Genomic DNA, 13,057 nt, shown 5'->3' on the forward strand with positions numbered 1-13,057 from the left:
CAATCTTGGGGACAGCAGTTTTTCCTATGGCCTCACCTTTCTTACAGGTGCAAGAAGAGTTGTTGATTTTTCAGCCTGTCCAGCTTTGTAGTTGCTGTTAAGATAGAATGGACTTCCAAGCTCCCTACATGCAGAAGCAGAAACCAGAGGTCCTATCAAAATAGTTTTAAATTGTATTAAACATACACAAAAGTAGAGCAATGTGCTGAATCCCTATGTATCCATCACCTAGGTTCAATAATTATTATAATTTTGCTAATTTTGAGAAGCAGTTTAAAAACTCATAGAGACCAGTGCTTAACAGTTAAAAAAACAGGGAGTTAAAATCGTCATTCAAATAATTTGGGAGATGAAATTAATTATTTTTAAGTAAATTACCTAAATGATTTGGGCAAGAGCCATATATATATATGTAATATATATATATATATATATATTACAAATAGCATAAAACAAAAAACTGATAATGTTAAGTATTTTGGTAGCTCTTTTGTGTAATATCACTTTACTCAAATCCTCCCCAATACCCTATTATGTGAAGAGAAATCTGTTTTTTATTACGTTTCCTTCTGAAACTCAGAGGGCAAAACAGTCCAATTCAATCACCAAACTTGTGGAGTCCACAGGGCGTTCCCTTGTGCTACAGGAGACCAGAGAGGAGTTGCAAAGCCTAGCCACAGTTGTTTGGAAGACTTTATTGGGAAAGTGGTGTTTGAGTGGCATCTATTAAGAGTAGACTTTATGTCTAAAAGCAGATGTGGAAGGGGCAGAATTTCAGGTTGAGGGAACTTCATGTACACGGATGGGAGAGACGAAGGTGTAGAGTGAGTTTGGGGGTGTGGTTACATTATAGTGTTTGTGATGGAAAGGTAATTTAAGAGCTGGATGAATCTTAAAGGTGACATCATGGAGCAGAGGTTAAAGGCATAGGTTCTGTTGGCAGACAGACCTGTCTGGTTACCTCCTGCCTCAGGTGGCAGTGCTGATTGCCAACCTAAGAGCCATTCTCAATGTATTTTCCTTGGTGGTAGGGCTGCCTTCCTCTCTGAAGGCTAGAAATGCTAGATACTCATTTACCAGCCTCCTTTGCAGCTAGGGGATGGCCATGTAATCCAAGTCTGGCCAAAGGGACCTGAAGGGAAATCTAAGGGGGGGGTTCTAGAAATAATTTTCTCCCTAATCAAAAAAGACTGTATAGCAAAAACTTCTTTTTGCCTCTGAACATAGCTGTGTGACACTGTGAGCACTGGAGCTATGGCAGCCATCCTGTAACCATGAGGAAAAGCTGCTGATGAAAGCCAAGGTGCTGAGGCTAGCAGAGGAGATGATATAAAGTATTTAGTGCTTGATGACATCATTATGCCACTCTACATATGCCACTCTTTGTTTGGAATATCAGATTGTATAAAATGATACATTTTCCTGATTACTTAGGCCATTTTGATTTGCACAACCCCTGGGTTAGTATCAGCCCAGAAAGTAGAAAAGAAAAACAATAATTATATATATATATATATATTTTTTTTTTTTCTGAGACAGAAATCTCACTCTGTCGCCCAGGCTGGAGTGCAATGGCGTAATCTCAGCTCACTGCAACCTCCGCCTCCCAGGTTCAAGCAATTCTCCTGCCTCAGCCTTCCGAGTAGGTGGGATTACAGGCATGCACCACCATGCCTAGCTAATTTTTGTATTTTTAGTAGAGACAGGGTTTCACTATGTTGGCCAGTCTGGTCTCAAATGCCTGACCTTGTGATTTGCCCGCCTTGGCATCCCAAAGTGCTGGGATTACAGGTGTGAGCCACCATGCCCTGCAACAATACATTTTTATACAATTTTGTGCAATTTTTTTCTTTCTTTCTTTTTTTTTTTCTGGGACGCAGTCTCACTCTATCGCCCAGGCTGGAGTGCAGTGGCGTGATCTCGGCTCACTGCAAGCTCTGCTTCCCAGGTTCGAGCGATTCTCCTGCCTCAGCCTCCCAAGTAGCTGGGACTACAGGCGTGTGCCACCATGCCTGGCTAATTTTTCATGTTTTTAGTAGAGATGGGGTTTCACCGTGTTAACCAGGATGGTCTCGATCTCCTGACCTCGTGATCTGCCTGCCTCAGCCTCCCAAAGTGCTAGGATTATAGGTGTGAACCACCTCGCCTGGCACAATTTTCTGTTTTTAAAAAATCTCATGTTCAGCAAAATCATGCATCACAAGTTTTATGGAAAAAATAGGGTCAAGGGCAGACCACTCAAAACATTAAGAAGTTTGTAAGTAGAGCCCTGATAAAAACAACTCTCCTAATAAATATCTTGGCACAGTTTGTTCTCTATTGCTGTTTGCAGCTAACCATACAGCCAGGCCTTCCTTTGCAGCTTTGTATCTGGGTACACCTGTTTCCTCCTGAGACATGAAGGTCCTTGAGGACATTTGCTTCCTGGAGAGACAATTGTCACCAAAATTAAAAATACAATCTAGAGGTAGCTTTCTGAAATCATTTTAAACATAAAGAGATATGACTTAAAAATTTTTCATCTGAACTGTCAATTTCCATAAATAGCTTAATATAGTGAAAAATTGAGAGGTTCTTGAAGCCACCAAGTCTAATAAAAAAATGCAATTCCATGGGGTTTTCGGTTTTCTGCTTTTTCCTTAGGGTCCTCAAAGATGAGGAAGGCTTTCTCTTTGTGAGAAAGCTCATTCTAGTCACTTCAAAAACATACTGGAAAAATAGCATATGAGCTAATTTGGTTTCTGTGACATGATGATTCTATTCCCCTATTACCTGTCACATGAGAGCCAGTTAGGACTAAGAAAACACCAGGGTGGTTAAATGGTAAATTTTATGTTATGCATATTTGGCCACTGTGTATATTTAAAAATTGAGGCTCTACAGGAGCTCTTGTTTATGTGGGCTATACCTATCAATGTTTACTTTAGTAGTCAGTAAAACTGGGATTTTTTTTTCAAAGGAACACCATTATGAATAGATGATGCTAACATTGGTGTATCCACCATTCAGCTTCAGAAATCAAACTTTACTGATACCTTTGAATCCCCATATGTGTCCTTCCCTGAATGCATTCCTTTGTCTCCCAGAGGTACAGACTATCCAGGATTCAGTGTTTATCATTCCCATGTCTTTCTTTATGGGTTTTCTAAATTTAGAATATCCCCAGAGACAGATAGTTTAAAATTTTTAAGCCAATGCAGCCATAACACAGTATGTGTATTATTTTGGAACTTTTATTGACTTGGTTCATCCACCCCTCCAGGTGCCGTTGGTTACCCAACCCCCTCCAAAGCAGAGGGGCAGTTCTCCCTAGTACTTTATTAGCTGCCTTGATGTCTTGTTTCCAATCCCTTCAGAAATTATGGTGGAGATACACACATACACGTTAATGGAATAAACACTCTTCCCTCCTCTCCCTTGGGGCTCCTTCCCCCAAAGAGGTCCATTGTCCACAAGTACTCATTTGTGGGACTCAATATGTTCCCAGCCACAATAGAGCATTACATTAGAATAGGAGCTAACATGTGTGGGAGTCAGCATATGTTTAGAATTACATCTTACACACTGAAAAATGCATTGGAAGAGCAGCCATTATTGATAGAGATGGTCCTGGCTAATAGATCTGCCTAGTTTTAGGCTGCTTAGGGGAACAGGGGTCCTGGAATAAGAAGCCCCACCCCCTCCTATGAAGAGAGGAAAGCTGGAGACAAAAAGAGGAAGCAAGAGATGAATTGCAAAAAACTAATCAGATTGCAACCTCAAGGTAACATTTTGCATAATAAGTTCTAACAATGTTTTCTTGTTTATATCAGCCTCCTCCTCTTAGCCTGGCTTACTAGGCTGGTGTTTAATTCCAATGCTTCTGGGTTAATTTATTCAACTTTATTATCCTTACTATAGTAGCCTCCACTAGGGTTCTCCCCTACCTCTCAAAGGTCTCATCTAAGTGTGTATAAAGCTGTTAGATAGAGGAGAGGAATCAGGATGAACTGCACAGCATTTTCTTAAGGCCTGTGGGTTCTGGAGCCTATGCTTCAGCAACTGAAGCTGAAGTGTGTGGTTGTTGCTAACATTGGTGTATCCACCACTCAGCCTCAGAAATAAAACTTTACTGATATCTTTGAATCCCATGTGTGTCCTTCGCTGAATGCATTGCTTTGTCACCCAGAGGTAACAGCTATCCAGCATTCAGTGCTTATCATCCACATGTCTTTCTTTATTGGTTTTCTAAATTTGGAATATCCCTGGAGACAACTTTGGCAACTGAAGCTGAACTGTGATGGTTGTTGACCTCTGATGTGCTACTTTTTAATCAAGAACTTATTTTCCCTCTTTCTCTCTCAGCTCCCACAGGCCCATTCTGGTGACTCATGACTTGTATACACAGAACAACAGAGAAAAGAAAAATAGAATTAGATAAACAAGCAGGGGCAACAGTGAGGGCTATGTCTTACAAAGAACCATTTTTAATTGAATTCATTTTCTCTCTTGAAATTCTTTTTTTTTCCCTCAAAAGTGGGAAAAAATTCTCAAATAACAACAGCAAACCAAGAAAGCAGCTTAGTCTGCACTGCATTTGCATTTCTTAGTTTCATTCCCTATTCAAAAATGTCTTAGGCAAATGTGTGGGAATGAACATGCACTTTAAAATTATGGGACCTAGTAGATTTAATGGAATGAGCCCTGGATTGGGAGCCAGGGGACCTGGCTTTGAATGATCCCAACCCAGGCACTTATTTACCTTAGTTTCTTCACTTATAAAATTAAACACACCATCTACTGATGAATGGATAAACAAAATGTGATATATCCACAGAAGGGAATCTTGTTCAGCTGTGAGAAGGAATGAAGTATGGACATGTGCTATAATGTGGATGCGCCTTAAAGACATTATGCTAAGTGAAAGAAGCCAGGCACAAAGACCATACATTTCATGATTCCACTTTCATGAAATGTACAGAATAGCTAAATCTAAGGCCATAAAGTAGGTTAGCTAATGGGTACAGGTTTCTTTCTGGGTTGATGAAATGTTCCAAAATTGATTGTGCTGATGGTTGTATTTAAAACTCTGCATATACTGAAAACCATTTAATTGTACATTTTAAATGAGTGAATTGTATGCTATGTGAATTATATCTCAATAAAGTTGTTCAAGAAAAAGAGAAAAAAATGAAACAGTGATTTCTACCCAGCCCAGATATGTTGTGAGGCTCAAATGAATTGTTTTTACAAATAAGAAAACCACTTAAAACTATACAATGAAAATTATTTTTAAACTTAATTATTTCTTAAATTCGAGGCTGATGTACTAAAGGAATTTTTCCAGTGACAGTTGGCATTTCTATAAACCAGAATTGTACCTCTGCTTACAGCTCTGTGGATGAAGATCAGGGAGGAGGAACAGTTTCAAGTTGGTGAGAGTGTTGAGGGGAGGGAAAAAATGGCTGGTTTGTAAGATCCTTGAGGTCAGGGATTATTTTTATCTTGTTCTCTTTTGTAATCCCAGTGCCTAGTACAGTGCCTGACTCAATCAATGTGAATGAGTGAATAATGAATCAATGGTCAAACTAATGAACTGGGGGTCTGAATGAAAATGATGAGGCACTTTCACTCAGCCAATAAACTTTTACCAGCCAACAAATTCAGGTTCATATTTTAATGTTGACAGTGACTTGGACTTTTGGGGATTATACCTGTTCCATTGCTAAGAGAGTGATAATTGTCTTTCACGTGTTGCACATCACAATGGTCTCTCTCTGTTATCCAAGCTGGAGTGCAGTGGCGTGATCATGGCCTCAACCTCCTGTACTCAAGCGATCCTCCTACATCAGCCTCCTGAGTAGCTGGGACTACAGGTGCGCACCACCTCCCAAATAGTTTTTTATTTTATTATTTTGTAGAGATAGGCTCTCACTGTGTTGCCCAGGCTGGTCTTGAACTGCTGCGCTCATGCAATCCGCCTGCCTTGGCTTCTCAAAGTGCTGGGATTACAGGTGTGAGCCACCATGCCTGGCCAAAAGTTTTAATGTAAAAAATTTCCAGTATTGTGGCTATGATTCGCTCTATCTTCTACTAGTTGTTATGAGTCAAGGAAAGGGTTGGCCTCCAGAACAAAAGGATCTTAAGGCTTGGTCTAGTCATGCCAGGAGTCCTGAGTGACTGTGGAGCAAGCTGAGAGGTCTGCTTTGCTGAAAGACAAGGACAACACATATATAAGGTGGTTTGGAATTAGGGCAACAATTTTGTGTGGTCCTGCCATTGTAGGTCACTGTGATGGGACAGGAATCACCAGCCTTGGGGAGAAGCAACCATTCTCCATTCTCTATTTCTCTATTTTTGCCATTTGGGAAAAGACTTGTGAGTTTGGGACCAAATTGACATCATGGCAAACAAGTGCCATTTACATCCGAAAAGCTGAAATCAAAAGGAGAATAATTCTAGGGGAGAACACTCCACTTCCTCTGATGGGTTCTTGAGTTCCCTGCTCTCTTTTCACTAAACCTTTCCAAAAAAAAAATCCTTGTCACCCAAAAACTCTAACTGGAACCCCTCTGAAGGACTACTCATGTCTTGTGTGTGAGTAACAGCCATGGAAACGTGATTGAAGAACTGAACTTTAGGACCTGGACTACCCAGAGCAACAGCTACTGCATTCAAGGCTGGAAATTTCCATTTAGAAAATAAAGCTGGCTTAAGAAAGGATTTCCTCATGACGGGGAAAAAATGGACAATTGGTCAACTTGAGAAATGAGACTTCCTCATGACAACTGTTAAAGAAAAGCTCTAGGACACACAAGGGAAGCTTGAGACAGTGAAATTTAACTGGGTGCCAAAGCTTCCTCGCAGATAGATGAACTCCAGGTTTCCCCATTTATGCTCAGACAATAAGCCCTTCCTATGCAGGAGACCTGACAGCAGTAACAGTAGAAGCCTTATTCGCGAAGGGACTTTTCTTAACCTTTTATTTTCCTCCCTGTACCTCTAGTCACTTACTTGGACATCATGTCCTGGAGCTAAACAGCAGTATACCCTAAACTTCAAAAACATCTGTGAAAAATGACTTGTCTAAGGGAACTGTATATACCACACAAAGTAGATCATCTTTCCATCCCCTCCTCCACTGATTTCTTCCAAAACAGACATCTGAAAAGCCAGGAAACCAAGAAAGAAACAAACACAAACCACTAGTAAAACCAGCTCCCTTAATAAAAAATATCTTCCAATCTCCAGCTCCCTGATTTGATAAACATCTTAAAATATGTTTGGCTATGACTTTTGATTATTCTGCCTCTGATGTTATTTATTTTAGATCTGAAGATCAGGGGCTTGTGTTTGCTCAGGCGACAGTTTGAGTGATGCTGCAGCGTGAACTCTGGAGTCAGGCAGAGGTAGGCTAGAATCAGACTCCATGTGCACCAGCTGTCTAAATTGGTAAACTGGGGAAGTGACTTAGCGTTTCTAATTTTCATCTGTAAAATGGGGATAATAATAATAGCCTCAGATTTGCTATATGAATCTAATCAGCTTATGTATGTAAATGAGAACATAATCTAGAATAATCCCATACCTGTCCCTATCTACTTCCTTTTCTCTAGATAATTTTATTTGTTTCTTACCATTCCAGAGATTCTTTACGGAAATATAAGCAAATTAAATATATTTTTTTCTTTTGCCTTCTTGCTTACATAAAAGTAGCATATAACTGCTCTGTGCCTTGTTTTTTTCTCTTCATCTATCTTGGAAATCTTTCCATATCAGTACAAGGAGAGCTTCCTCATTCTTTCCCCCCCTCTTTTTTTTTTTTAAAAGCAGCACGAGATCCCATTGTGTGGCTGTAGCACAGTTTATTTAACCATTCTTTATCAGAAGACATTTGGATTATTTCCAAATATTTCCTACAACAAATAAAGCTGCAGTGAATATTCTTGTACATAGTGTCATTTTGCATGTATGTGAGTATATCTAAAGGGTTTATACATTTGAAGTTTTTAAAAACAACTTTATTAACATAAAATTTATTACAGTTGTAATTTGATGGCTTTTGCCAAATTGCCCTCCAAAGGGGTTGTACCATTTTGTACTACCCAGCAATATATGAGGGTGTACAGTAAACTATTAGAAGTGGGCACTTACAGAAGGTAGGATAGTTGGGCCCAGAGAGAATTTCAACTGTCTTTAAAAATATGACATGTGGCTGGGCACGGTGGCTCACACCTGTAATCCCAGCACTTTGGGAGGCCAAGGGGGGCAGATCACCTGAGGTCAGAGTTTGAGACCAGCCTGGCCAACATGGTGAAACCCCATCTCTACTAAAAATACAAAAATCAGCTGGGCATGGTGGTGTGCACCTGCAGTCCCAGCTATTCGAGAAGCTGAGGCAAGAGAATCGCTTGAACCTGGGAGGTGGAGGTTTCAGTAAGCTGAGATTGCACCACTGCACTCCAGCCTGGATGACAGCAAGACTCCATCTCAAAAAAAAAAAAAAAAAAAAGACATGTTAAAAAAGTTTACATATAGGTCTATGTTCTTATTGTAAAATATGGTAAGAATTTAAAGTGTCCCTTGATTGATACTCTTCTTCCCTTCAACCAATCCCAGTCTTTCCCATGTTGTGAATTATTTGGTGTGTCAATTAATAATTGTTAAATCCAGTGGCCATTTCTCAGTTTCTGTCCTCCTTGAGATATATAAAGATCTATTCCCAAGATTCTCTCTTCCTTTGGTGTTCATGATGCAAACATTCTTTTGGTTCGCTCATAATTCTCTGATCCTTTACCATCTTCTCTGGCTTCTCTTTCTTCTCTTGCCTTAAAAAACAGGCCTAATAATAGGCAATATTTGTTGACTGCTGATGATGCACAAGAATAACAGAACCCCAAACCACAAGGAGTTTAAGGTCTTAGGGGTTTGGCATATTGTTTGCAAAGGTGGTTGAGACAATTCCTCCTGCCTCTGTAAGTGTATTAGTTTGCTAAGGTGGCTGTGACAAAATACCACAAACTGCATTACTTAAACTACAGAAACCTATTTACTCACAATCCTGGCAGTTAGAAGTCCAAGATCAAGGTGTTTGAAGGGCTGATTACTTCTGAAGCCTCTTTTCTGAGGGTTAGAGATGGCCATCCTCTCCTTTGTCTTCACATTGTCTTCCCTCTGTACCTGTCAGCAACCTTATCTCCTCTTCTTATAAGGATACCAATCATATTGGATTAGGGCCCACTCTAACAAGCTCAGTTTTAACCTAATTACCTCTTCAAAGACCCTGTCTCCAAATACAGTCACATCCAGAGGCACCAAAAGTTAGGACTTCAACATATGTGTTGGGAGGAACAATTCAGCCCATTCCTTAAGCATGCCCTTTACAGTATGATTTTGCTGTCCTCCCCAGTAAGGGGTTTAATCTCTTTCTTCACTTCCTAAGCTAGGCTGGCCTTGTGACTTGATTTGACCAACAGAATGTGGCAGAAGTGATGTTGACCAACCTCCAAGTCTAGACTTGCAGTTTCTACTTATACTTTCTTGGAACACTGCCCTGAGACCACCATACAGGGATGGATGTTGCTATAACCTCCTGGAGGATAAGTGGGCATGGAGGAGGAGAGCTAATGCATCGCAGCCATCAATCAGCACTGACTGCCAGTCATTTGAGTGAGGTCAGCTTGGACCATCCAGCTGTTCTTGCCATCATCTGACTGCAATTGCATGAGTAAGCCCAGGTAAGACAAGCTGAAGAAGTGCCCATCCAGCCCACAAAAATAATAAGAAAGAATACACGGTAGTTGTTTTAAGCCACTAAAACATGATTATTGTTATAAATCACTATTTTTACACACAACAGTCGTTGATATTGGGGGAGATAGAGAAATTATATAAAAACTATCAACACATTAAGTTTCATAAAAGGAAAAATACATGTTGAGGCAAATAGGGGGAGCCAAATTCATGTGGGAAGGGGAAAAGGTCTTCTGGGAAAGGGATGTTTAAGTTGAGATGTTTATGATGAGTAGGAGTAGTGAGGCAAATTTGGGAGAGTAAAGGGTAGGAGGAGAAGGTATAGGTCAGATTCTATTCAAATACTCACTCTCTCCCCTGCCCTGTGCTCCATGGGAAGAATATGTTTCCCTGCCCCATTTATGTTGGGCTTGGCCATGAGGTTTTCTTGAGCCAATGGTTCATGGTTAGAAATGACCGATGTGTGGTTCTACTGGCCTCTGGGAGCTGCCAGTCATTCAGGGCCTTGAAAGCCATGTTAAAAATGATGGCCTGGGCGCGGTGGCTCACACCTGTAATCCCAGCACTTTGGGAGGCCGAGGCGAGCGGATCACCTGAGGTCAGGAGTTTGAGACCAGCCTGGCCAACATGGTGAAACCCCATCTCTACTAAAAATACAAAAATTAGCTAGGCATGGTGGCTGGCGCCTGTATTCCCAGCTACTAGGGAGGCTGAGGCAGAAGAATCGCTTCAACCTGGGAGGCAGAAGTTGCAGTGAGCCGAGATTGTGCCAAGAGCGAAACTCCATCTCAAAGGAAAAAAAAAAAAAGAAGATGGACTTCGGTGGCTCATGCCTGTAATTCCAGCACTTTGGGAAGCCAGGGTGGGATGATTGCTTGAGGTCAGGAGTTCAAGAGCAGCCTGGACAACACAGTGAGACCCTGTCTCTACAAAAATTAACAAATTAGCCAGGCATGATGGCATGTACCTGTAGTCCTAGCTACTGGGGAGGCCAAGGCAGGAGGATCACTTGAACTCAGGAAATTGAAGTTACAGTGAACTATCATATGCCATTGCACTCTAGCGTGGGTGGAGACCCTGTCTCAAAAAACCAAACCAAACAAGACAAGACAAAAACACACGATGGACCCTTCTTCTATGTAAAACGATACAGCTGCTGTGGAAACCAACATGAAGCTTCCTCAAAAAAATTAAAAAGTAGTACTGTCATATGATCTAACAATTCCACTTCTGGGTATATATCCAAAGGGATTCAAAGCAGGATCTCAAAGAGATCCATTTTCATTGCAGCATTATTCATAATAGCCAAGAGGTGGAAACAATCCAGTTGTCCATTGACAGGTGAATGGATAAACAAAATGTCTGTACATACAGTGGAATATTATGCAGCCTTAAAAAGGAGAACCTGTCACATGCTACAACATGGATGAACCTCAAGAACATTGTGCTAAGTGATAAAAATTCATAAAAGGACAAATACTGTGGCTCCACTCATATGAGGTATCTAAAGGAGTTAAAATGATAGAAACAGAAAGTAGAGAGGTAGTTGCTAAAGGCTGGGAGGAAGGAGGGGCAATTAGTGTTTAATGGGCATACAGTTTCAGTTTTGCAAAATGAAAAAATTCTAAAAATCTCTTGCACAATAACATTCATATACTTAACATTCCTGAATTATACACTTCAAAATGGTTAGTGTTGAGTGTTTGTAACCACAATTAAAAATAAAATTTGAGCCGGGCATGGTGGCTTGCACCTGTAATCCCAGCTACTTGAGAGGCTGAGGCAGGAGGATTGCTTGAGGCCAGGAGTTTGAGCCCCCATCTTTAAAAGTAAAATAAAACTTGGAAAAAAAAAAAAAGAATGGCCGACTTTATTCTAAAAGCACTGAGAAATCGCTTCACGGTTTTAAACAGGGCAGTGACTTGCTCAGTATATCCTTGCCTTCAAGAACTCATTCCAGTTTCAGCCACCAAGTCTACTCTCAGATTTGGATCTCTGGCCCTGACTTCCCTCAGTGTTCCAGGCTACATTGCTTACTCCCTTTTTTTTGAGACGGAGTCTTGCTCTGTCGCCCAGGCTGGAGTGCAGTGGTGCGATCTCAGCTTACTGCACCCTCCACCTCCTGGGTTCAAGCAAATCTCCCGTCTCAGCCTCCCAAGTAGCTGGGACTACAGGTGCACGCCACCACGCCCAGCCAATTTTTGTACTTTTAGTAGAGACAGGGTTTCATCATATTGGTCAGGTTGGTCTCAAACTCCTGACCTCAGGTGATCCATCCACCTCGGCCTCCCAAAGTGCTCACAGGCGTGAGCCACTGCACCCGGCTGCTTACTCCCTTCAAGCTGTTTCTTCCTAGATAGTCAAAATAGTGCATCACATTAATTATCACGTTAAGTTAAACTGACCCTGGGTCAGGCACTGTGGATTCAATATAGCAATCCCAAGCCTCCAGGGTCTCCCGACACACGCAACAACCAGCTTAGTACAATGAAACAAATGCCACTCTCTTTTTCTGGAAATGCCCTCTCTTCTCCCATCCCTTCTGTGCCCAGGAACAAGGTCAAGAATCACACATCTTCTCTAAGATACTTTCCTTATACCCTCAAAATTAATCACGCCCTGCATAACTTATACCTGCGTCTCTTATTGCTGTTGGGTTGTCTATAACTATTTTCATGTATTTAACTGACATATAAGTATGAAAATGGGGCATCTGAATGAGAATTCTTCATTTCTCTTTGTTACCTAGGAGATAATCATTATTGCCTCTTATCAAAATAGAATTAGATAATTGGATGGTTGATCTTGTGGTGATGGAGCCTGGGTTCCAGTGACCTGTGCTGGTAAATACGATGTATGCTCACTGTGCAGAGAAAATAGAAAGGCTGTTTGGGTTGAATTGTGCCCCCACCGCCATCCCCCAATTCAAAAGTCGAAGTCTTAACCACCAGTACTTTATGATGTGGCTGGATTTGGAAATAGGGTCTTCATAGAGGTAAGTAAGCTAAAATGACATCATTAGGGTGGGCCCTCATCCAACATGGCTGCTGTCATTCTAAGAAGAGAGTAGGACACCAACAGGTACAGAAGGAAGAACACATGAAGACGCAGGGAGAAGATGGTTCCCTGAAAGCCAAGGAGAGAGGCCTCAGAAGAAACCAGCACCTTGATCTTGGACCTCCAGCCTCCAGAACTGTGAGAAAATGAATTTCTATTGTTTAAGCCCCAGTACCTGGTGGTTTGTTATGGCAGCCTGAGCTGACTACTACAAAGGGTTATGTCACTTGCCACCATAAGTCAAGGAAAGAGCTGATTTTGGAAAAGA

General features: G+C 41.2%; 1 protein-coding gene across 5 annotated transcripts in view; it reads left to right on the forward strand.

Annotated features, from left to right (window-relative positions):
- The window catches only part of NDUFAF6 (NADH:ubiquinone oxidoreductase complex assembly factor 6), a 169,774-nt gene that overhangs the window by 34,555 nt on the left and 122,162 nt on the right, over positions 1 to 13,057 (forward strand). For 4 of the 5 annotated variants that reach the window (XM_063709381.1, XM_063709380.1, XM_063709382.1 and 1 more), the window contains one exon: positions 9,426 to 9,716. The exons of the other annotated variant lie outside the window; for it this stretch is intronic. In XM_063709381.1, the coding sequence (XP_063565451.1) occupies positions 9,703 to 9,716 (14 nt within the window). In that variant the 5' untranslated portion in view covers positions 9,426 to 9,702. The remainder of the gene's footprint in view (positions 1 to 9,425; positions 9,717 to 13,057) is intronic. 5 annotated transcript variants of the gene reach the window in all.

The sequence above is a fragment of the Gorilla gorilla genome, chromosome 7 (genome assembly GCF_029281585.2).
Source record: "Gorilla gorilla gorilla isolate KB3781 chromosome 7, NHGRI_mGorGor1-v2.1_pri, whole genome shotgun sequence".
NCBI lineage: Eukaryota > Metazoa > Chordata > Mammalia > Primates > Hominidae > Gorilla > Gorilla gorilla.